Source organism: Telmatherina bonti, assembly GCF_933228915.1.
Source record: "Telmatherina bonti genome assembly, chromosome: 9".
In the NCBI taxonomy this organism is placed as follows: Eukaryota; Metazoa; Chordata; class Actinopteri; order Atheriniformes; family Telmatherinidae; genus Telmatherina; species Telmatherina bonti.
The window spans coordinates 23,732,066-23,756,450 of NC_136627.1; the positions used below are offsets into that span (position 1 = coordinate 23,732,066).

General features: G+C 40.9%; 1 protein-coding gene across 1 annotated transcript in view; it reads right to left on the reverse strand.

The window, feature by feature from the left end:
- Window positions 1–411: 411 nt before the first annotated feature.
- The window catches only part of npas1 (neuronal PAS domain protein 1), a gene marked incomplete at both ends in the record, with an annotated part of 29,978 nt that continues 6,004 nt past the window's right edge, over window positions 412–24,385 (reverse strand). Inside the window, 9 exons of the mRNA XM_079247016.1 lie at window positions 412–1,511; window positions 1,621–1,733; window positions 2,752–2,899; window positions 3,156–3,262; window positions 3,434–3,630; window positions 4,082–4,197; window positions 4,311–4,485; window positions 12,672–12,761; window positions 14,189–14,256. Coding sequence (XP_079103142.1) covers window positions 412–1,511; window positions 1,621–1,733; window positions 2,752–2,899; window positions 3,156–3,262; window positions 3,434–3,630; window positions 4,082–4,197; window positions 4,311–4,485; window positions 12,672–12,761; window positions 14,189–14,256 — 2,114 coding nt within the window. The remainder of the gene's footprint in view (window positions 1,512–1,620; window positions 1,734–2,751; window positions 2,900–3,155; window positions 3,263–3,433; window positions 3,631–4,081; window positions 4,198–4,310; window positions 4,486–12,671; window positions 12,762–14,188; window positions 14,257–24,385) is intronic.

The window sequence follows — 24,385 nt, forward strand, 5'->3', positions numbered from 1 at the left end:
AGTAACACAGGTTTTAGCTGAGGGTTTTCATGGTTTTGTTCTTATATACAATATGGCTTCTCTGAGTGGAAGAGACACATAAATCAACACAGTCATCTAGAGAAAGACACAGAGCAGAGTTCATTATTGTCGTGGAGACGAAAAGTCTTGAGGGACAGCCAGTCAAAAGTTTCCATGTCCCGTTTTCTCTGAGAGTCACTGTCACTTGTCCACAGTAAATTCCTATGGCAGCAGCTTGTCATATGTTTTACATTGCAGTTATTCTGCTCATTGTCCAATTAGTAACGTCCGTAGAGGTTTAATGTCCTGCCATTTCTGTCTCTCCTGCCCTTTTCAACAACTCCCTGTCTGTCTTGTCACTTCACACCATCCTTCATTTCTATTTTCTCCTTTCACCTACTCCTGCTAGACTCAGTCTTCTTCCGTCCCGGCAGCCCCCCTTAGTCCATTCATACAGAAAGGCAGGCCGGAGGAGAAAGGGCTGTCAGACGGGGTGAAACCACTGAAGGGTGGCAGGCCAGCCAGCCGCTGTAGGTGGGGGAAGAAAGCTGGAGGAGCTCCCTTGTGGTGGTCTGAGCGAAGCTGCAGGCCATCACTGTGTCCCGCGCTGTGGTGGTGCGAGGGGGGTAGCTCGGGCGGAGCGTAGCGTATAGTGCTTGGGGCGTACAGGCTCTGAGGGCCCTGAGGACCGAGGGCCAGGGGGTGAAAGAGGACCCTCCCTGCTGCACCGCCTGCAGCCAGTCTCTGGAGTAACTCAAAGTCTGGGCCATTACCTGTATTGCTGTTACCACCGCTGCTGCGACTGACCACCCCCGACACAACCCTCTCCTCACGAGGCAGTGGGGAGGGTATGGACATGGCGGGGGACAAAGAGGGGGAAGGAGGAGTGAACAAGCCTTTCGGTGGGGCTTCACTGCTGGAAGAGGAGTCAGGGATTGGGGTTGCGGGGCTGTCGCCGTTCAGACTACTTGAAGGTGTGTGTGGATGTGACGGCTGGGGCTGAGAGGTGTGTGTGTGAGCAGTGGACGTTTGTGAGTGTGATCCCCAGCGCCCCCCGGTGGTTAGGGCTTCATGTTCAGTCTTGATGCTGGGGCTGCCAGGCAAGGGAGACGGGGTCACCACACTCTTCAGCTGCTGGATCACTGCCCGGCCGTTGTGCACCCTCCCTGCCCTCTCCCCTCTAGTCGGGGTGTCTCCTCCTCTGCTCTGTTTACCTCCTCCCCCACTGTCTTCCTGTTTCAGTCTGTCGGTATCTCCGCCCTGGTCCCACTCTGCTTCTTCCTCCTCCTCTCCATCACTTTCGCTCGCCAGGTCTGAGGAGGCTGAAACTGCTTCTTCTGTGTGTTGAAGCTCCTCCAGTCTGCGACGGCTTTCGGGAGGTGCACCATCTGGGTCGGACCTAAGTGGGCGTTTTCTTCTGTCCTCTGACTGGATGGAAGAGGTGGTGAATTTCTCTCTGCCTTTAGTGTCAGGGTCAGGCTTTCCAGCTGAGCTCTTCACTGACTGTGGACCTAAGGAGGAAGGAAGATGTTCATAAAAAATGGAAAAAAAAAAAAGGAGGTACACGCAGTTGTTTGCAAGATACATTACAGGAAGGTAGTTATGTGAAAGGTGGAGTACCTCGAGTCTGCGAGGAACTGTCAGTAGGAGACGAGCTAACTCGAAGCCGCTCCGCTCTTATGCTTTCCGGTAACTGGAGCAGATCCAGGGGAGTGTCGGGCATTTCTGTTCGACTGGATAGATAGATAGATATTAAAGTGGAAAATGAAAATGTAGATGTATACAAAAATGATCAACCACTTAAAGCCACTTACACACAAAAAAAAAATGAGTAGTGCTGTGTTGATTTGAGTGAATACTTAGAGAAGGAAACAACATATAATCAGCCTAATAACAGCTTCTAACAGCCAAACTGCCTCACACCATACAACCCGCATCTAAAAACACACCAAACCCTTCAAATAGCCCTTAACACTAAAACACACACATTAACACATGCAAACAGACTCATGAGCAGACCCCACCCTTTGACACACACATACGCCGCGCTCCACTCAGCAACCCACCTATACAGAGTTAAGCTCAGACAAGTAGAGGCTGTTGGAGAAGTTAATGAGCTCTTGTAATTACAGCACTAATTAACTAAAACACCATTCAGACCGAAAATTCTGACATCCATTTGTACTAATTATATAGCTTCAGTCTAATTAGCACTGAAATTCAGCCTACACCTCGTGTTTTCATTAGACAGCTCTGTCGGTGAGCTTTCTGCTATGTTCTTTATGCACCGTGTGCATATATAAGCATATTTTGTAAAGGCTCACATGGAAAATAGATTTGAAACCAAACCAAAAATATGAGGCATCATTTAAAGAGCAATTTAAATTTAAACACACAGCAAAGAGGTCTGAAATGCTTTATATTAGTTTGAAAGCTTGAACATGGTAATTGCTCTAACTAGACATCTTGTAAAAAAAATAAATAAATAATAACAATGCCTGTTAGGTTTAACAAAACTATATATTATTTATTATTTTCAGGCTTTCAGAATTAATAGACCAAAGGAATTTAATGTTGCTTTTTATGCCAGTATCCTCCCAAGTATTCTCACATTTGAAACAGGGGAAACTCTCCACCAATAATCCCGCCATTTCATCATATATGCCCTCAAAGCACTTCTGTACACAGACGCTAATGTATCTGTATAAAATGTATTGGCCCTCGTTGACAACAGTCTGTGTCTGCGCTCACCTCAGGACATAGTTAACCCAGATGACATTGCGTTCATGGGGGGCTTTGTGGTTGATGGAGACAGTGGCAGTGGACTGGATCCACAGGTAGCCTCCTCTCCGTTGCAGCCAGCGATAGTAACCTGTCACTACCTGGCCTTTCCTCAATACTAATGGAGAAACAGATGCAGGGAGGAAAAAGAAGATGTATAAGAGGAGAAAAGGGAAAGAAAATGCAGTGTGACAGTTCATGACAGTGGCAGCAGAGGGCGCCTACCACAACAGGACAAAGTGGGACTTCAACAGGCTTTTTGAGCCACCCCTCCCCAATAAGTTCCCCTCATAAGTTCAGGTACTTTGAAAAAGTAAGGCGGATGGAGATGAATGACATTTTACTACATTTTAACACATATGATTGTGACTCACAATCTTCATGGCTCTGCCGGAGATTTTCAAGGTCTTCAACGTGGGTGAAACGATAACAGGTATGTCCCACCACCTCTGCTGGGGTCAGATCCATGTACTCCGAAATCCTGTGTAGTAATGCACGAATGAAAAATGAAGGGAAAAAAAAAGTTTGTCAACCAAAAAGAGGCAGATGTGTCTCTTAAAACTGCCAAATGGCTGCATGCTCTGCCAGCTGCCCAACACGAAACATGAATATGGAAGGGCTCAAAAGAGCAAAAAAGAAAAATAAAACTCACCTGTTCTCACAGTATGTAACCTGCAGATCCATGTTCACTCGGAAGACAAACATGTGACTCTCCATGCGCACTTCATTAAGTGTGGAGGGTGGGAGGGTGTGGGCCAGTGCAACCAGACCCATGGGGCGACGAACAGAACGTGTGGAGCCTGGAACAAGTGCGGGGCGGAAGCGGATTCGTCCTGTTACGTGGATTACCTGAAAAGCAGAGTAATTTAATTACAAACAAATCCAGTTTGTAGGAAGACAACTAATTAAAACATGCAGTTTTAATTCACCAACCCGCAGTAAAGAACCGGTGAAGAAAATAACTAAATCTCACATTTAACAATGAACATGCTCATGAATGGTAAAGAAAAAAAAAGAATAAGAGTGTAAAAAAAAAAAAAACCCCAGCAGCTCTGGTATTACAGCAATGAGTGCAGTAAACTGTGTTATGTGAGGCGGTTCGGTGTGAAATAAGGTCACAACCATAAAACATACAGCAAACGACCAAAGCGACAGTGCTATGAAACACCGGCAGCACAACCGAAAATGACAATGTGCTCCTTGCTATTTTATCATCCAAACAACAAGCAGGAGGATGAAGGTGTGCAGGGAAATTTGTCAACTAAATTTTCTAATTGCTGGACATTGTTTCCTTGGATACCTTGTAGCCAGAAGACTTGACATGCAGGCCTCTTTTGGTGAGCGTAGACTTCATACGGATGAAAAACCCACGATCTGGAGGCTCGTCAGCAGGAGAGTGAGGGCTCGAAGGAGCTGCTGTGGAAAACAAAATCATCTGTTCAATTTCACTTGTCAGATATTAGATTATTCACTTTATGTTCATTGGATTAATGAACATAAAAACGGCTTTTATTACAGGGAAAAAGTACCAGGTTCAGGGGTACCGGCTAGGGATGAGGTGGATGCAGAGCTGGAAGCACTCTCGGGGGCAGTGAGGCAGCCGGCCTCGGCTCGCAGATGTGGTCTGATTCCCAGCCGCTCTGCCATCTCGACGTGGTCCGCTGGGTGAATGTAGTCGAATACGCTGCTGCCAGTCAGCTCCACCTGAAGAGGAGCATATAGACCCATCAAAACCAGATGCTTTGAGCACAAATAACTGCATGTGAACGAGGACAGTACACACAGGAAAAATCAATATACATTATGACAGGAAAATGAAAGCACCGCTATGGGTTACAACTCAGCAAGGAATGTGGTGGTTGTGAGACATCCCCCACCCCAAACTAACACACACACACACACACACACACGCACACACACAGTTCAATCTCAGAGGACCATGTCACTACAGTAGTATACAAATAAAACCAGGGGAGATAAAAATCAATTGTATTTGCTGATTAAAAACAGGTGAACTCCAACTATCTCCAAAGGTCACATTACTATTCTTCTTACTCTCTGTGTCCCTTCCTCCTCATTCATTCAGTTACAGTCTTTCCCAGCAGACATAAAGAGCAGCGCAACAACTCTATATGATCCTATCACCATAATGCATCATAGTCGCATCTCTAATCATTTAAAGGTAATAATGGCACTGCTCTTGCATGGCATCCATAAAGCAGCACAATCTGAGAAGGTGTGATTCCATCTGAAGCTGTATAAATGGGAGTGTGTGTGTGTGCGTGCACATATGTGTGAGAGAAAGAAACAGAGAGAGAGAGAGAGAGAGAGAGAGAAAGAGGGAGGGGGAGCATACATGCTTACCCACACCAATGCAGCTTCTATTACAACTGTGAATGTTTTCCTGTGAGTGTGTGTGTGTGTGTGTGTGTGTGTGTGTGTGCAGCAATACCATTCTATCTGATAAAACCATGGCTGCAGCAGCCTCACACCCTTGTCTGTAGGACACAGCCATTTATTACCGGATTAGAGCCATTTACTGCAGGCTTTATGGGAGCTTCAGCAGGCCCTCAAGGACATCACAGCCAGGGAGAGGAAGAAAGTGAACAGGGGAGGTGGGAGTGAAGGAACGAAAGCGACCGATGTAAGGAGGAACCATGAAGGAAACCCCTCAGAGTGAGGGAGGATGATAAAAAAAGGGATGATGTTTTTTTCTTTTCTTTTTATTCCCAGGGTTAATTTATTGATGCTTTGCTTTTTCAGAATTGTGCCACCTGTGAGAAACCAGCAGATTCTCATGGAAGTTTATGAGACCATCACAAGACAGAATTTATTGATTGTTGTTTGTTAAAAGCATCTTTTTTTTTTTTTGTTATGCATGTGCAAAGTTCATATTTGGAAGCTGGACGGATATAGTGCAACAAGCACATGCATATTTTTATCTGCACAAGTTCAAGAAGGTCAGCAGAGGATTTCTGGGATTTCTGACCCCAAAGACTGACTGTGCAGGATTACATACTGTATAAAGCAGGAAAATTACAATGATGCAACTTTACTTCTGTGTATGAATGTGTAAGTACATTTACCAATAGTCACACATTTATTTGTCACTATTAGAGAAATGATGCAAAGATTTCTTTTTTTTTTACTTTGCAGTTACTTGACCAGCACAGGAGTGACTCTTCTTTTTGTTACAAAGCTGACATTTTCCTTTCTAAATAAACTGGACATAACAGAGTCTGACCTCAGAGTAAAAATGGAACTACGTACGATTCTTCAAAAAACAGCTCGGCTTTCTCATGCAGATTAAATATAAACTTGAATTGGCCTAAAAGTCATTGTCATAGATGCACGGATCCGTTGCAAATATTTTCTGGATGAATTATAGTAACAATGTTTGTTAAGTGCATCACCTTTTTGCACATTTATCCAGCAACCAACTCCCCAGATTCTTTTTTTTTTAATTTTTTTTTAAATTTTTTTATTTTTTTTTTACAAAAGCTCTGAATGAACATCCCAGTCTCACAGCAAACTGTTTTTATGGGACAGCACATGAAAATAACAATATTTAGTCAAATGGTCATGTATTCCCTACTGCTTCACATTTAGAATACAGCAGCCTCAATTTGGACCTCTGAGGGGTTTTAGGACAGCATTAGATAACTGACTGTCAAGAGGAAGACTTTAAACCTAGTCTTGTGCTGACCCAGTGGTTTTAGGGGTGAAAGTGGTTTAAAACTTGTGTGTCTCACAACCAAGTTTGTCTCCTGTACTGGTGAGTATCCTTTATGATATGTGCAACACATGAGACTGCCATGCTGTGCTTATTGAATTTGTGTGCTACATGCATGAGTGGTTCTGTGGATCCAGTGGTACCAAATCTCTCCTCAAATGGGCATAACTAGTACAGATTGACATTAACAACTAAATATAGCAGTTGAAAAGTAAATTAGCAAATTATTTTTAAAAGGTCATGAATTAAATAAAAGGCATTTATCATTGCTAATGATCTGAAATGAATGGAAATTTTTATTTCTTTTTTTTTTTTGGCGTGGACAGTGAAGTTTATAGAAAACACTGAAAAGCAAGGGCTGTTTTTACTCTGCACTCTTTCCTTTACTTGCTATCTCCTCTCTAAATAAACCCCTTAGTTCAATATTAACACAAAAAACTATCTCAGCTTGAAAATAGTTAATCTCGCAGTATTCTCTAAATATCTGAAATGATATTTTTCTAGAAAACTTAGATGCTGAGTCCTGTTTCTTCTGCAAAGGACAGAAAAATGATGCAAGCACAATTGATACGTTATTTTAAGAATTTTGCTATTTGTCACAAGAACGCACAATTCATAACAATGAAAAAAACAACATCGGTTTTGTTTTGGCCTTATTGCATTTTTTGCTATGAGGCCAAAACAACAGTGCACTAAACATGCTATCCCTAATACTGCCATACCTCAAGGACACTATAACCAAAATGATAATAATAATAATAATAAGACAATAATCAATATAGTGTTTGGATCTCCGCTGCTCTCCTTTTACGTCCGCTTGTTGGTGGGAAAATCCCCAACTTGTGCTTGCAATAATGCAGTGTGATAAATGTGGAGGCTGACTTTCAGTTTTTGGTTAATACACATAAAAAGCCTAAAAAAATGATCCAATGAGACACATGGTAAGCTTCCTTTTTGTCTTTCTAACCCCTCTTTGTGTCACCATGCAGATGTAACATGAGCAGTGTAATTACTTCTCCACTGAATCTCTTCTGATTCTGACATCAGAACAGATTCATTAATTAATCTTTTTTTCCATTAATCTTTTAAAAATCAATGTTAAGAGGCTGGAGTTTTCTTTTGACAAATAAAATGATGGTGTTTAGTCTCTTAAACTTTGGATAAACCTCACTTTGAACTTTTTTTCAATTAAACATAAAGTGAAGATCTGTCCGTCTGTGTCCTGCTGGTTAAATCTGTTTCATGAATAGCGATTGAACTTTCATTTTCATATAAATCCTAACTTCACCTCTGCTCTGAGCACTGGACTGCCCACATGAAAGGGACACAATCTCCCGGCCCTGTGGTACTGGAAAACGAGGCAGTGAGACAAACGGGTCCTTATGGGCTTTACACGGCTTAAGACCCATCCGAATAATATCACTCCATCACAGGCAGGAGGGAGGGATTGAAAAAAAAAGATCAGATAGAAATGAGAAGATGAGAAAAAGACAGAGCGATTGAGAGGATGAGTCAGGCTCAGACATAAAAACAGGTATAGAATGTGGCGCAAAGGGAGACGTGAGGAGAGACTGAGATCATTCAAATTTCTGTGTGTGTGACTGTGTGTATGCAAGCACACGCAGCGCCTCTGTTTCTCTGCGTATGTGACTAGACTGTCTGTTTTTATGTCTCCGTGTGTCATCGTGTGTCATTGTTTGCGAGTAGTTGTCTGTCAGTGCATCAGTGTGTGTGTGTGTGTGTGTGTGTGTGGGGAGATGCACGTGCATGTATGTATGGTGGTGTGGAGGGGATGAGGGGCAGCAAGCAGGGGAAGGAGAGACATGATATAAATAATAGCAGGGGGCTTTAATATGTATGAGGCATCCGGGCAGTGGTCCACAACATACTCTCAGCCCTCACTGACTGATGGGAGAGGAGAGAAGGGGGGAGAGGGGAGGAGGGATAGGGGGAAGGGGGACCGGGGGCTGCATACTAACCATTCGTAGATCAATTCCCTCCTCCCTCGATCTCCCATCCTTCCTCCCTTTTCTTTACCCTGTTTGTGCTGTTTTCCCCATCCTCCTGGCCACTGGTCTTACTTCTCCATCCTTCTCACATCCTCTCTGGCTCATTCCTCTCCATTCTTTGTCTCTCCATGCAGCTCTTCCATCCATTCTTCTTTTCCTTCTCTTCTTCCCCATTCATCTACGCTGTGGAGGTTGATTACCATGGTTCCATGGGGGGGGGGGGGGGGGGGGGGGGGGGGGGAATACCTGTAGCCGCCAGGGGAGTCGGTCAAGGTGCCTGACCTGGGCTAAGCCGGCTAAGCAACCCCACTGTCAGGGGAGCCGCCCAGGGTGTAAGCCAGGGCAGAGAGGTCAGATGGGGCGACAGTAGACACAGAACAGGGGCGGTCCACAGGGGCGACATGCCCTCTAAAACAAACCACCAGTTATACTTTTTTTCACTCATAGCATAGTTTGTTTGTCTGTCCTTCCCCTCTCCCCTGTGACCGCCTCCACTTGCCAAACAAAGCATACCAAAGTGTTTTTGTCCTCTTCCTCCCACCTTTCTATCATTGTGTAGGTTTTTCTTTCTAGTTTTTTCTGCCCATAAACACACTCTATACTCCCTCTCATATAATCCCCAATTCATTCAGTCTACCTTGTCTGGCTGTCTCACTGATCATAAACCTCCTCTGTCCCCGCCTGGTCCCATCTTTTCAGGAAGGTAAATGCAGAGTTGTGTGTTCAAGGTTTTGAATGTAATCTTCGATCATAAATAATTTCATTAGAATGCTGATGGCTTAGGCCCTGTTTGAGTAGATGTGATGGGTTAGGCCATCTGCTCAGCTGATAAGAACAGCTCTGTTTTATTAGCATCTCCACCAAAGCCTCGGCTGCCTTGTTTACCTAGGCAATCCCAAGGTGAATTTCATTCCTACTGCACATTTAAGCTCTATTTACACACCCACTGTTTCACACTGTCGCTCTTTCTCTACCCTATTCCCTTGCTTTATTTTCTTGCTGTCTTTTAATTGTCTGTCTGGTTCTCTCTTTTAGTCTCTTTATCTCCCTTTCTTCTTCTGTCTTCTAGCTGCCACAAGTTTTACTGTGGGCTCGTTAACTTTACGCAAATTAAATGTGCAAAAGCGCACATGAAGATGTCTATTATTTGTGTCTTTGTAGAAAAATATACCAAAAGTTCCAAACCAGATCCAAAACACTCAAAACACATTAACTCTGTTTAAAGAATCCCTTTTTAAAAAGACCTCGCTCTAAATCACTGGTATGAGGAGTTGATCACGCATTGGCTTTGGCCAGTGTGTTACTTTATTGTTGTCCAGGACTAAAGAGATATCACAACTGCAAATCAGTTAACACTCAGCTTGTTTTTCTTAGCAGTTTCAAATTCAACAATATTATTTTAGAAGCTCTCTGTTGGTTTAACGTTTCACCTGGCTGCGGTGATGTATGAGTGGACTTCAGGACATCACTGCTGGGTGTAAATGAAAAGCAATAATGATGTAATGCTGGTCAATGTGATAGAGGTTTATTATACAAACGACTAATGTAGTTGATGAATTGCAGTGACCTCAAACCCAGCGGTGTTATTCAGGTAATAAAAAAGGCAAATCAAACTAAAACACTGGCTAATTAATTTTATTTGTGCACCAACTGTTCCCATATTTTAGCTTGTTGGTTGACATTCGACACTTGTTTCAAAGGTAATCATGGAAAGCTGGATCAGTATTACGACAGAGGTAGAGGGAATAAAACACCATTGACAGACAACTAGGTGTCACATGTTTGATCACAATACAAAATTTTAAAAAATATTATGTTTTCTGATGCCACAACTTCTGCCATGAAACTGTTTTGATTCAATACGATTCAGAGGTCAACCTTCAATATAAGATTTCACATGTAGATTTAATGCAATCACTTTCATCCATATGAAATTACAAAAAGAATCTAAAATATCAAAATGTTTTGTTAGTCCTGAGCTCAATCAAACATGTCAATAAAAAACAATATTTTCTTTGAACAAAAACGACACAGTGTGACGTTGAGTTTTAAAATGGTAAAATAATGTAAAGGACATTTTTATTTGTATACATTAAAGCAAAATATAATGTAGACTCTACTGCTCTTTAGAGTCTTAGACAAGCTATTTTTAGAATTTCAATAAAGTTAAAAAAAAAAAAAAAGTGGTAGTACAGTATAGTTTTATTATCAAATTAAAATAAAAATGTTTTGAACATTTGTTAAAAATGTCACTCGTTCTTTCTAAAGAGCATCTTGCGAATGATTTGTATCAATGGATGTATGAATGGATGTATCAATGTAGCCTGATGTGTTTTTAAAACACCTGCAAGCACCCAAAATGATTAGAAATATTTTCCTACACAAAATGACAGATTTTTCTTATGGTGATAACAAAGCTTACATATGGTATATTGTGAGTACCAGCACCTGTCTTCATCCTCTTTTATCAGAGCATGAATTCCACTGTAAAATCTCTCATCCAAAATATCAAGCCGTGAGTTAATTTAGATAGATAGTTCAGATTGATTTTTTTATTTGTCTTGATGATAAAGCAGCAGAATTTTAACCAAAAATACCATGTCTACAACTTAATGTGTATGAAAGTGCAGCAAGGGTCTGTAACTGCATCTCCCTGCCACATAGACATTCATTCATCTGTGCAAAACATACAACCAAGACTCAGTATTGACAAAAACAAGTGTCATACTTTAAATGACTGACTCAAGTTTTAAAGGAAGTATTGTTTTAAATGTCTGTTATTGCTTAATGGTTATTGCGGAAAACATGGCATTCCAGATGTGGGGTATTTCAATTAGCAGAGTTGGGTTTTGTTATCTGCAGTGTGACTTTTTCACTAAAGAACATGCTGATAATCTTTATAGCCTATATCTAAGTAAATATCACCCTTTAGATATCTACCTCGATAAGTTGTTCTGTTCTCAACAGGGATGAGAGCGCTTGTAAAAGTGGGCGAGAGGAATTACAGCTTATCTGTGCCATACATATTCCTCTAAAATCCACATATTTGGGGCAAAAACGTTTTCTGAAATTTATCTGAAGGGATTCTGCAGAGTGCATGTATTTATGTATTTCTGTAAACAAACTACATCTTCCCAGAATGAATCCTCTGCCATGGCTTATTACCATCATCATTCTTAAATCAACGTAATGTGATACAAAACACATACAATGCCAGAAAGCAACCATTTGATCTATCTATATTCAACTAAACTTTGTTTTACATATTATGGATTTTTCCTGAATTTCTTAAATTGTTCTCTTGCAGCGATGAGCTTGATTAATAATCAATGGGATAATTAACAAGCACCAATAACTTTTTTTGTCCTACACAGTGTGTGAAGACTGTACTCTGACAGTCTGTTGTACGACGAAGAAAAAAGCACATTTATCCTTTAATCTGGCCAGGTAAAACCACACACAATCACTTCTTTAACTGTAGCACTAATTATTTCTCTCTCTCTCTCTCTCGTGCTGTACCATCCCTCTTCATCTCCTTCTTATCACACCTCTCCTCCTTTCCTTCCCCTCTCTTTCTCTCACTGGCTGTCTCTATCTATCTTCCCATCCCCCTTGGTATTTTTCCCCCTCCCTACAATCAATGTGGCTTTTAAGATGCCTATCGATTTGTTCCCCTAGACAGGCCCAGTGCGCTGGGGCGACACTTTGATTGCTGGGCCAGTAATTACTGTTATTATTTATGCATCTGGGCAAAATGGCAGGACTTAACATTCACAGTACAAGAGGCCACAGGCAATCAACAGAGGTGAGCACCTGGAGCGGCAGGGAAGGACGGAGGGAGGGAAGGACGGAGGGAGGGAGGGAGGGAGGTAGAAAGCAGTAGGGGAGGAAAGAAGCATTGCCCCTGCGAGAGTTGCACTCCAGAGATGAACACAAGGAGTGCGGTCATAGATATTCACACTCACACACATAAACACGCACACTCCTGGGAGTGATTATGAAAGTGTGAATAGAAGACAGGTGCACATGTTCCAATGCACTTGTATACAAAGGATTATTACCACGTGAGTGAGTGAGTGAGTGAGTGAGTGAGTGAGTGAGTGAGTGAGTGAGCGAGTGAATGAGAGAGCAAGATGAGGTAATCTTACCTGCGAGAGCCCCAGGTAAATAGAAACTGTCTCTGAGATGTAGAGGAAACGTCCCTCCTGACTGACCACAAACACAAAGCCATCTAGGGACTGCAGACACACACACACACACACACACACCAAACAAACACACACATTAACACACACAGGCAAAAAAGGTAAACAGAAACAAGACAGACAAATTAGAGCAATTAGTGCGTATCGAACAAATTACAATGAGCTAGAGAACAAACAACGCGTCACCCTTCGGCCCTTTCTCTCACTTCACAAGTGCACCTCCACACATACACATGCATAAATGTGGACAGACATGAACAGACAATCCTGTCCAGCCGCACACAACAGCTGTGAACAGGACCTGCATTATCAAACACAGAGGGATGCATGTGCACATGTCCACAAACACGCACAAGCATGCATAAACAAATTGAGCAAAGAGACATGTGAAACTGAGCTTATAGAGCAGGCCTGTTTCAATCAGTTGTAATAAACGTGGAGTCAAAGCCACCTCCTGGTACAGACAGATAGAACAGAATCATTACAGGTTGCACTGATTCTAATGAGAAGTGAAAGGTATACAGCCGGCCCATTAGAGGAGGACTGCTTCAGAGAATAATATTAATCGTCATAACAGGCATCCAGAAGTGAGCCGACGCGGCATCAGCCTCACACACATGCACGCAGATCGGGCCACTTCGCTTCAGAAAAATGATTGCTATTTTGGCGGCCCAGTGCTTAAAGTGGCGGCGGTAATTTATGCAACTGACACATCCAGTATGCAAATGAGTGGCCGGGGTGTGGGGCGTCATGTGTCGCGGCGAGGAGAAACCAGCCGCCTGAATGTCGGAGAACTAAAGTGCAATTATCAGGCTATTACGGCAGGAGGGTAGCTGGGAGGGGAGAATCATACAGTTTTTCTGGAGCGTTAATTTGATTTCTATCAGCGCCATTCCCTAAGCCTCCCCTTCCTCTTTAAAATGCCAGAGGAGAGCAGACACATGCGATGTCTCTTTGTTTTACCACAGCCTTCTCGCTTCTAAATTCTCAACTTCTACAGCTTTCCACCTGTTCTTACCAGTTCCCTCTGCTTATATAAAATTCCTCTCTTCCTTTAAGCGCGTACTAATCTAAAGCACTATCTGCACTGCTACTTTCATTGGCCTTCCTCTGAATCTTTGGCTGTACATTCTGCACTTCATCACTTCTGCCGCTCTCCTGCCCAAGAACACCCCTCAGGCTCCATTCATCTGTCAGTGCAAAAGGGAGGCTCTCAATGGCAGCCAACAACAGCATCTGAGCTTTATCCGATGTGTGCACCTCTGCGTGCGAGTCTGTTTTGGAGTTTGTGTAGAAATGCAGGTCTGACACAGAGGATGATACTGAAGCACTGATGTTAAAATAAACCATGCATACACTTTTTTTTTTTTTAACTTTACCAATACACAGAAAAAACAAAGTGGTTTTTTTTTCTTTTCATGACATCTGGTATAATGTACATCACAATAACTGGTTGTTACCTGCAAGAGATGTGCCCCCAAGTGCTGCTCAAACATGTCAGTGGCCAGAGAATGAGATGATCGTCTAACTGCAGACAGAAGGAAGACAAATGTGAATCAAACGCTGACTGACAATACAGATTTTCTTTTTTTATTTTTTATTTGTTTGGTTTATCAGCAGTAGTCTGCCTTTCCTTGTACACATTTTGCCTTACCAGTAATAGAAAAGGAGCAGGTTTTAATCATAATGATAACAAATAATAATGGAGTCCCAGTGAGCCATGGCAGTGAGATAGCAAAGCAGCATATTCTGTGTCTGAAGCAGCTAAATGGAATTCATCCATTATCACTTTTATTATACACACCTGTTTTCCCAGCTGCGGCATGTCAAAATGTCTGCTGAGGAACAAGTCAATAATGGGGGCAAACTTCCATATTTGACAGTAATAGTCAGGTTCTGCCATAATAAGAATGAGGAGACTTTTAAGTAAAATATTATGGGATGAAAAGAGGAAAATAAACATTTAGAAAAAAAAAAACAACTACCTAAACACCAAATCTTTAAGTTGCCTTACACTTTGTGCAGTTTTAAGTTTGGGATTGTCATGTAAGCTACTTGACCTGATGGAGCTTGATCCTTTTGCAATTTACAAGTACGTCAAAGTTGTATGTGGTATTTGGGGACTCATTTTACACAGAAGCTGTCCAAATAGTGTATACTGTGTAGTACAAATATAAAAGATAAGTTTAAAAAAAAATCTAAATCTGATAAATGACTGTGTGAAGAGTTTAAGGCACATTTCAGTCCAGATCAGAGGAAGAATGTAAAACTATATGTCCCATTTTTTTGTATTTAGGTCCACTTTAGTTGTGCACTTCCATTTCATACCTATAAGTCCCATTACAATCAATTTAAAAAAGTTTAAACTTCAATATAGATGTAGTCATGGTGTAGCTTCTCTTTTGTTTTAATTTCCAGTTAGTTGTATGTTAAAAGCATTAAAAACATTCCCAGAGATTAAACTGGGATTTTTTTTTCACGTTGGTTGTTAATTTCTTCCAGAAACCGTGTACACTTGTAGTCACAGTTTACACTGCAAATGTTGACAGCTAAACAAAAAAGGGATTTTGTCCTACATATTCTATGGTGTGATTAATGAAAGTTCAAATGGTCAAATATTTCAATTAAAAATAATGAAAAAAAAAAACATACTTTTCTTCTTTCTTCTCTTATAATGTGTCAGAGCCACTCAGACTGATGAAGAACTCAGTATAAACAGTATAAAAAGTTGTTTAAACTAGATGGCAGAAACAACAGCCTGCTGCTTGTATCCCAGTGTTTCAGTATGACATAATTCCAAATACAGGATACATTAGTCAGAGAGGCCAAACTTCCTCTTACTCTGTGATGTCATTATATAATTTCTCTGCTATTCTTTAGTTGTATTTCATAATATGATTCCTTTAACAAGTTTCTGTGTTGGTTCCACTCTTAGCTCTTATATATACAATCCAATATACCATTGAGGTGGCTGTAGCTCAGGAAGAGCAGTCATCTTTCAACTGGGAAATCGATTCTAGGCTTCCTCTGACTATGTGCCAAAGTGTCTTTGGGCAAGACATTGAACCCCAAGTTGCCCCCCGATGTGCCTATTGGGGTACAAGTGTATATGAATGTGTGTAAAGGGGTGAATGTGACAAGTGCATGTATTGTATATATGTGTATTGTATATATATATTATATATATGCATTTAAAAGTGTTGTAAAGTATTTTTTCAAGTATAAGAAAAATGTCAGCAGGACAAAAAAGTTCCAAGCAAAGCAGTGAATCTGAACTAAAGTCATTTATGAACTTGGCTCTTTAAAGTTGGCTAAGTAAAGATTAGACTGATAATCACACAAAATTATGTGCAAATTACTGAAGGTTTATAATAAGGTTGCATCTCTTTTATGTCTTTGAAGCAATTATGTCTGATAAAAAGAGAAATCGACCGTGTTTTTTAAAAAAAAAAGAAAGAAAACCGTGCCTAAGGAGTTATGTGACACACACCACTCAATCTCCGCCAGACACGCAAACAAACACACACACACACACACACACACACACACACAGTGTCTGCATCACTACTCTTAATGCATCCCAAACACAAGCTATCAGAGCTGCTTCAGTGCCAAAGTGGTGCTGTTTACCAAGGCAATTACAATACAAATAGAGTTGGAGGTGGTTAGGTGGAGGAGGTGGGGGAGGGGGAGGATAGGTGCGAGAGGAGCGAGAGGGTGGAGAAAATGAGAAAAACACTAAGGATGGCGAGAGTGATCACTTTCTCCAAAGCAAATGTGGGCACAGGGGGAGAGCAGTGACGTGGAAGATTAATTTAGCAATCAAGCATCTTTACTGTTTTATGTCAGAAAGAGTATGTGACAGCGTGTGTGTGCGTGCACCTGCGAGCATGTGATTACAAAAGTGGGTACCATATGTGAGAACTAATCTCACCCCAACAGGGCTGCTTCTAAGCACATTCTCTATCTGGCAGAGACAAACTATGTGTATGTGTGAAAATGTGTGTACACAAGAGCATATGAATGTGTGCATGTGTGTGAGTCCGTGTGCATGATTTTAAGGATCATTGGATGTGTGTGTGTGTGTGTGTGTGTGTGTGTGTGTGTGTGTGTGTGTGTGTGTGTGTGTGTGTGTGTGTGTGTGTGTGTGTGTGGCTGCAAGGCTGAGGAAAATCAATACACGTTATGACAGGAAAATGAAAGTGCTGCTCTGGGTTACAACTGAACACAGAGGGAGGAACACACACACACACACACACACACACACACACACACACACACACACACACACACACACACACACACACACACACCTATATATTGCCCAGCTGCCGGCTTGTGATGTGGGTCTGGTGTAAGAAAGAGGGAGGCATTCCGTTAGAACTAGAGACACACTACAGGAACACACAGTGGTGACATTCTCATGTACAGACTACACATCAGCAACATGTCTTCCGATTAAACTACTACCCTCCAAACAGACCCACACACACACACACACACACAAACACTCTCTCACACAGACACACACACGTAAACACAGAGTTGCCGGACAAAGCCACAGTGGCATTGTGAGATTGGGGTCCCCCCGTGTGACAGAGTGTGAATATAAATAAGGCCAGTCCATTCAGGGCAGTGAAAGGGGGTCTGGAGCTGGGACCCTTCAGCCTAGTCAGTAGCTGCCTGGATGGGGGATGGGGAGTCCATCGGGCTCTTTGCCTGCCTGTCAGGCTCCCCTCTGGGGTAGAGATGGAGCTGCAGAGCTCAGAAGACTGGAGGACGCAACCACCATCATGACCACACATGAATGAATCAAAAAGACCTATCACACACACACACCTTGATGTAAGTTAGAAAGTATCTAAATACTTGCAGTGTGTGTGTGTGTGTGTGTTTGTGCACTGAGTGTCATGTCACAGATCCCCAGTGGGGTGAAGGTGATGGTGAGTGATCAGTTGTGCTGAGTAGTGTCAGCAGGGAGAAGGAAACGCTGGATGTGACATGAGGCCAGCAGGGCTGACAGATGAGTCACACCCATTCATTCACACACACACACACACACACACACACAGGCAGACACAAATACACAGAGGACCATTTATTAAGAACTGCCATGGCACAATAAGGCGGGCCAGGAAACCAAAACACTGGACCTGGTGTGTGTGTGTGTGTGTGTGTGTGTGTGTGTGTGTGTGTGTGTGTGTGTGTGTGTCCGTGCATGTGTGTTGCTTGCACACGTGAAAAAAGAATGTGTTGGTATCTCACCCAGAGAACAAAGGTCCTTCTGTAGTGGTGCTGTGAACCCCTACTTCTGCATGTGTGTGTATGTGCATGAGTGATTTTGGTAAATATTATCACTTCTATAACATGAGCTCTAATTATAAATTATATAAATTATAAATTATAAATATATTATTTTTCATGTTCACAGTTTTGACTTGTTTCCTGATCAGAATTGAGATTATTGTCTTGCTGGGGAAATAACAACAACAGAACAATAATGTCAAAAGAGACCAGGGACATGACAGTAAATTGTTTCTCTTGTGAAATCAACAGTAAAAAGCTAAACTCCTCTGTGTACACGCAACACCCTGCACCCTACAACTTACACTTTTCTCTTCCAACAACATGTGAATGCAGAAATACTTTCTGGTTTATTTTAAACTAAGTATCTACTTTTGACTCTCTGAAGTAGATTTTTGACAACACAGATAAAAATGCAGTGTGTCAGGATTCCATGCTGGGACCAGTGGAAAAACCACCAGCACTGTTGATGCAAAATGGGATTATATCCAGTTTATAATTTAAACAAACAGACCAACCTTAACAGAAAAAATAGTAGTAGGCCTAGTATGAACTATTTTTTAAGAAAGTGAGAGAGTGATTATGTTGTCAGCAGTGTTGAGCAGCAATGTGTTACTGTAATCAAGTTAGTTTTGCCAGTAACTAATATGCATGACTAATAATGAATTACTCTATAAATAAAATTATTTAAGTACTTAAATGTTACTCTTTGATGCGTTTGTCCTGCAGCTGGCATTTTTTTCAGCAGCTGTGTGCTTCTTCCTGTCAACAGCGATGAAGCAGCACAACCTTAAAAAAAGTTGTCAAATCCACCTCTTGGGCTGAGAAGTCGCTTGTAAATATCATGAGTGGTGGGTTGCAGGACTTTTTCTGAAGTGTAGTTACTTCATGCTTTCTCTGCTCCCTTTGTGAAGTGCTACTGATTCTCTCACCGCTGTTCACTATGAAGTAATAATCCCTGAATGCCCGATGGGCATCACACTCAGGCAGCTTGGATGGATGGATGGATGGATGGATGGATGGATGTTTTTCCGCAGTGCAATTGTCATCAGTGTTGTCAGTGTGTGCTGTGTGTATTTTCAGCATATATGTTTTTAAGCTAACATGCTTATAGTTTGCTTGTATTTTGTGTGGTAGTATATAGATTTATATAATTGTGTCCTTAAGTTGCAGTGCATTGAGTTCTCACTGGTTTCTTATTTTGGCAACCAAACTCTTCCGTTGCTGAGGAATTAGTGTTTGTTTCAGATAAAGCCAAAGTATTACGGCTAAAACACTGTCTTATTTAAAACCCGTCTGACTCTGATGACTCATTCCTCATATTGTCTGGCATTGTCCTTGTATTACTGTCATGCTTCCAGATCTAATTACAGTAGTTGTTACCATACAAATACTGGACAAAACCAAGAAAATGAGGCTTAAATTGCAATTGTTCTTTAAAATTCTTGATTTGAGAAACTATTTTAATTCTGTGTGCCTGCATGTATTACAAACGTATCTGTGTAGACCTGGATGCAGACCCGTGAGAGCAACTGAAGTCTTTCATCATCCCATTCTGTCACACTTCTTTTTCATTAGCTCCCCAGGACTCTGCTGTGAAGTTTAATTTCATTGTGGGAATAAGAGACAGAATGGGACAGGGTGTGATCGGACACGTTAATTATAGTCTAACTCACAGGTCAATTCTTGGGGTCTTCCCTGGCGCCTCGCAGGAAGAAAAGATTTGAATGACTGAATGAAAAATTTGAAGGATTTCCATTATACCTCTGTCTGATACATAATTTAGTGCGAGTTAAGTCCACGAATGATGGCACCACATACACATCAACACACTCATCCCTTACTTACATGTACACACACTCGCCATATTCCTTTCCACCCCCACAGTGTCAACCTTTTAAACCAGGTTAGGATGTTACCATGGAAACCAAACAGATAACGCATACTGAACCATTCTTTCTGTCCCTCTCAACCTCCACTTTCTGTCTTCTCATTCTTCTTTGTCTCTTAAGTTTGGCTCTGTAGTCTCACCCTGATCACATGCCAAGTTGTTTACCACCATCCAAATGTGACGTTTTGGCCATTTGACAGTGTGAGTTAGAGAAAGTGACCCTAATCACAGCGTCCTTCTCTGGCACAATTATCTTCTCACTCTGACATCCATCCCTCCCTCCTTCCCCTCTATCTCTCTGACTCTTCTCCATCGCTCCCTCGCTCCTTTTGCGGTCGAACATAATTTGAGTGCAATTAACTTCCCTTAAAAGCCCCGGCTGCTTTAAACGCTGTGAATTAGAGGGGAGGCAGACGTGGGGAGATCGTGAAGAGATGGGGGAGACAGAAGGGAGGTGGTGGAGAATGAAGGCAATGAAAGAAGAAGAGAGGAGCAAGGGGAGGCTGAATGAAAGTCAATGTCATCAGTGTTGGGAGAAGAGAGGTGTGTTTGACCTCACTAGCCGAGACAGTAAAACACTTCAGCTGCCCTGTTGCTGGCAGTGAGATGTCATTGTACTGTATCTTGTAAAAGACTAAGGGCTTCTCCAGCTGCCATACTGCACCTGTTGTTTTCCATCCCTGCTTTATTTAAGGTGAACAAACTATGAACACATGAACTTTACACTACATATTTTAAACAATGGATGCTGCAATAATGACAAATATTTGGGTATTACCTCTAATTTAATATGAGGATTAACATGAAACTACTTGGGGCAGCTGGTTTTAACTCTGACTTTTCACCGTATGTCATCGACGATTAAGTGTTTTCCCATGCAAAACAATGCCCTTTTTTATCATTTAGAATTTTGATCTTACTCCTTGTTCAGTGTTGGACTGGAACAAATCTGGACTGGAAGTAATTGGGCAAAAGTACTGCCTTTTTCCAAGATGTACAGATGTACACATTCATTGTAAAACGTAATCACGTGACTGTGTGTTAATGGGCTCCTGTGGTTCGGAAACATGAGATTTTTGTATTTCCATGGCTTTGAAATGCTCTTACTAACCACATTTGTGGTTTCAAGAAAAATAAAAATGACAAGAACTTTAGCATCCAAACTTTTGCAGTCTTATTCCACTTCTGTTTGCAGACTGACTTTCAAAGTCATTCCATCAATTATGAAACACAAAGAATTTCTCCAAAATTAATAAATTACTAAAAAAAAAAAAAAAAAAAAAAAGTTCCGGACTGTTATTTGGCTTTTCTGAAAGAAAAAAAAATAGCTAATCCACGTCAGCAGAAGTGGAGAGAGTTCAGATTTTCTAACATAATAATCACATATGGCCACTTAGCTCCGTCTGGTTGTATTGATAAGAACACGGCCGTTAACACCTGACATTGAAAAAGGGGTCCAACTTGTACATGTGAACTGTATGTAACCAAGTTTGCATGATTAAATGATGAACACTACCTCTGAGGTCTGTATAACAAAGCTAAATTTTTCTAGATTTTCCAGTGGTAACCTTGGGGTTAACCCAGTGTTTTCTGTACTATGTAGTTGGTTAATTTCCTACTGGGGTAAATCACCATGGTAACTTGTGCTGAACGGCTAACCTGCTCCAGGATCAGGCTTTCCACTGAAGAATCAGTATTCTTGGTAAATGGCCTTCCCATGCTGTTGATGTAAGTGCATGGATTGTAAGAGGAGTGCCTTGGAGACAGAGTTTTTATTGACAGACTTTTGATGAAGAAAGTAAGCCTCGTCCCTGACTACTTTACTTGTTCCTGGGCCTAAAAAGTGCTTATAGACATAAATAAAAGCTAAGGAAGAAACCGAGGCAGCTCTGGCTGAAACCTCTGGCCTGTAACAAGGTATTCAGAGTACTGTTCTTTCATACAGTCCGATAAATTAATATTGTATAATCTGTCAAATGTACACATTAACAAAGTTGTCTTTTTTCTGCCATCTTTCCTTTCTGGACTTCTGAAGAATAATTGTCTGCTTCTTCATGGTAAGTAGCTGCTCTACAGGGGTTCTCCATATCTGCAATGGGTCAGACACTGAAAAAACCACCCCTTTCAAGGGATCTCACATTGATCAAGATTGGAAAACGCATGGTGTAATTACGGAGTTGATAACGAGCTTGTCATATCGCTTATCCAGAACTTGGATGTCTAGGTAATAGAACTCATGTAACCAGAATATGTCAATCACATTTCATTACACATGTCTCTGCTGTTGTAGCTACTTTTTTCTTCTCCCTCCAAGGTTTTGCTTCTAGTTATTTACTTATCTTTTTTTTTTTTTTTTTACAGTGTTTTATTTAAAAAATGCTCAAACTTTTCCGCAACTGCTGTAAGCTTGTTTGCTCCATTATGTTTCTTATCTTTACCCATAGCCAGAGCCATCTCAACACCAGCGTGTCAGTGGTGGTTGGTCTGCAAGTCATTAACATCTTCTGATGCAAAGCAAAAACACACATCAAATGTTTTGCTTTTTAGTTTGATTTTCTTCAAGATTTTATATGACTGTCTTTAAATCCATCAGATTTTTGTGTTAATGTTAGGATCCAGTCGGGGCTCAAAGCTAAAATACAGTCAAGTGGGAACATGGTTTGGAACACTGTTAAAATATTATCACTGAGCCTTATTCAACAACAGTTCTTTACGAACAAATTTGTTCCTAAATACTATTTTCGAACATTTAACCAAAACTGAGGCATTTACCAAAACCTCCGTTTGAACACACAGGATTATGCTTACAGACTTCTTAAGGGGCATTCATGCCAGGAAAGTTTGAGGGGACTCGGTCTGATTGGGCGAGTATTTCTGAAAAATTTCACACCTTGTTTTGGTTTGGTTTGTGTTCAAACTGCATTAAACTCTACCAGACCAAATCGCCTCGATAACGTTACATAGTTAAAACAAGTGTTCGCTAAGGGTGAATCTCCTGCAAGAACACATTTTTGCAATTAAAATTTAAAAAGGTTAAAATAGAATGAAGGTGGATATTTATTTAGTGTAGGTGAGATTTTTTTTCTCTTTTTCCTTCTTTCTCTCATATTTTTATGGACATGTGTGAATGAACGAATTTACACATGGCGATGAATGAAGCCCTGCAGTAGAACTTCCAAACCTTGCGGTTGGTGCTGATACTGCGCCACGCAAATTATACCATCCCTGGAAGTGGAGCATGGTCCATTTAAACTGGAGCACAGCACAGTAGCAGTGTGAAAGCACCCTTTATGTTATTTTCTGCTCTTTTGTTTTTATAACTACAATACAACTATAGTAAAGTTTTGTCAGTTTTATCTAACTTTTGGTAAAGTAGAAAGAATTTTGCTATTTAAACTAAATGGGAAGACATTTCAGATCCGGTCCAAATATTATTATTTTCCTTAAGAGAGAATTTAATTAATTTTCATCCATTTCATTCATTTAAGAATAAGTTGCAGTCAAGACAGAGTTAATTCTTTTGCGCCATTGGTGTAAAAGACGGCACACACACCAGATGTGTTTCCTCAACCACAAAAGTACAATTCTATAAATCTCCAAGTCACCCGAGGCTCCCATGTCCACCTGTTGAATGTAGTCTTTAAAAAAAAACCAAAAAACGATTACTATTGAACTATTAACAGTGGCTTTTCATTCTAACGATTAGTTTTGTACACAAAAATAAGGTTATTTCCACCTGGTTAATAATACCTATTAGACTGATCTGGAGGATTAATCTGATGCAAACTTAAAACGATGCCACAGCCTGTGGATATTTGCTTCACAAACTGTGGAAGGTACAATAGACTATGTAATGAAAATTTATAATACTGTGTCCTGCAGGTTGCTGTCCAAGATCAAGAATAATTAATAACCCATGTGTACAAAAAGGTATTTTTAAGTTATTTGAAGCTGAGCATGTCATCCTTAATAATAAATTAAACACTTTAAAATAAGAAGAAATAAGAAAATCGATTCAAGTATTTATTATTATTTTTGTTTTCATTTATATTATCGTTATTATTTTTATCTTCTCATCTGTCTGTGTCTGTTTGCACAGGGTCTGGCAATCTTTACCTTTTATGGGGATTTTGGGGGGGATTTACAAATAAATAAGATTTACAAATACAAAGAAGAGTCAGCTTGTCCGTCCTTTCATCTTTACAAGAAATTTTATGAGTCTGATGGAGGATTTTTGTCAATAAAAAACTTCTGACATACAACTTTAACAAATTTAAGGAATTTTAGAAGATGATGTTGCTGAAGAAGGCCTGTGATTTGTATCTTTTAATTCACATTCATAACTTAGGAGGCTAATCTCATGTTATGATCCAAATATTTGTCAGAACTTGTAAGTGCATTGACTGCAATTTAGGAGGTGAGAGATTTTTCCAATACAAATAATATACAATTAGCCAAAGAG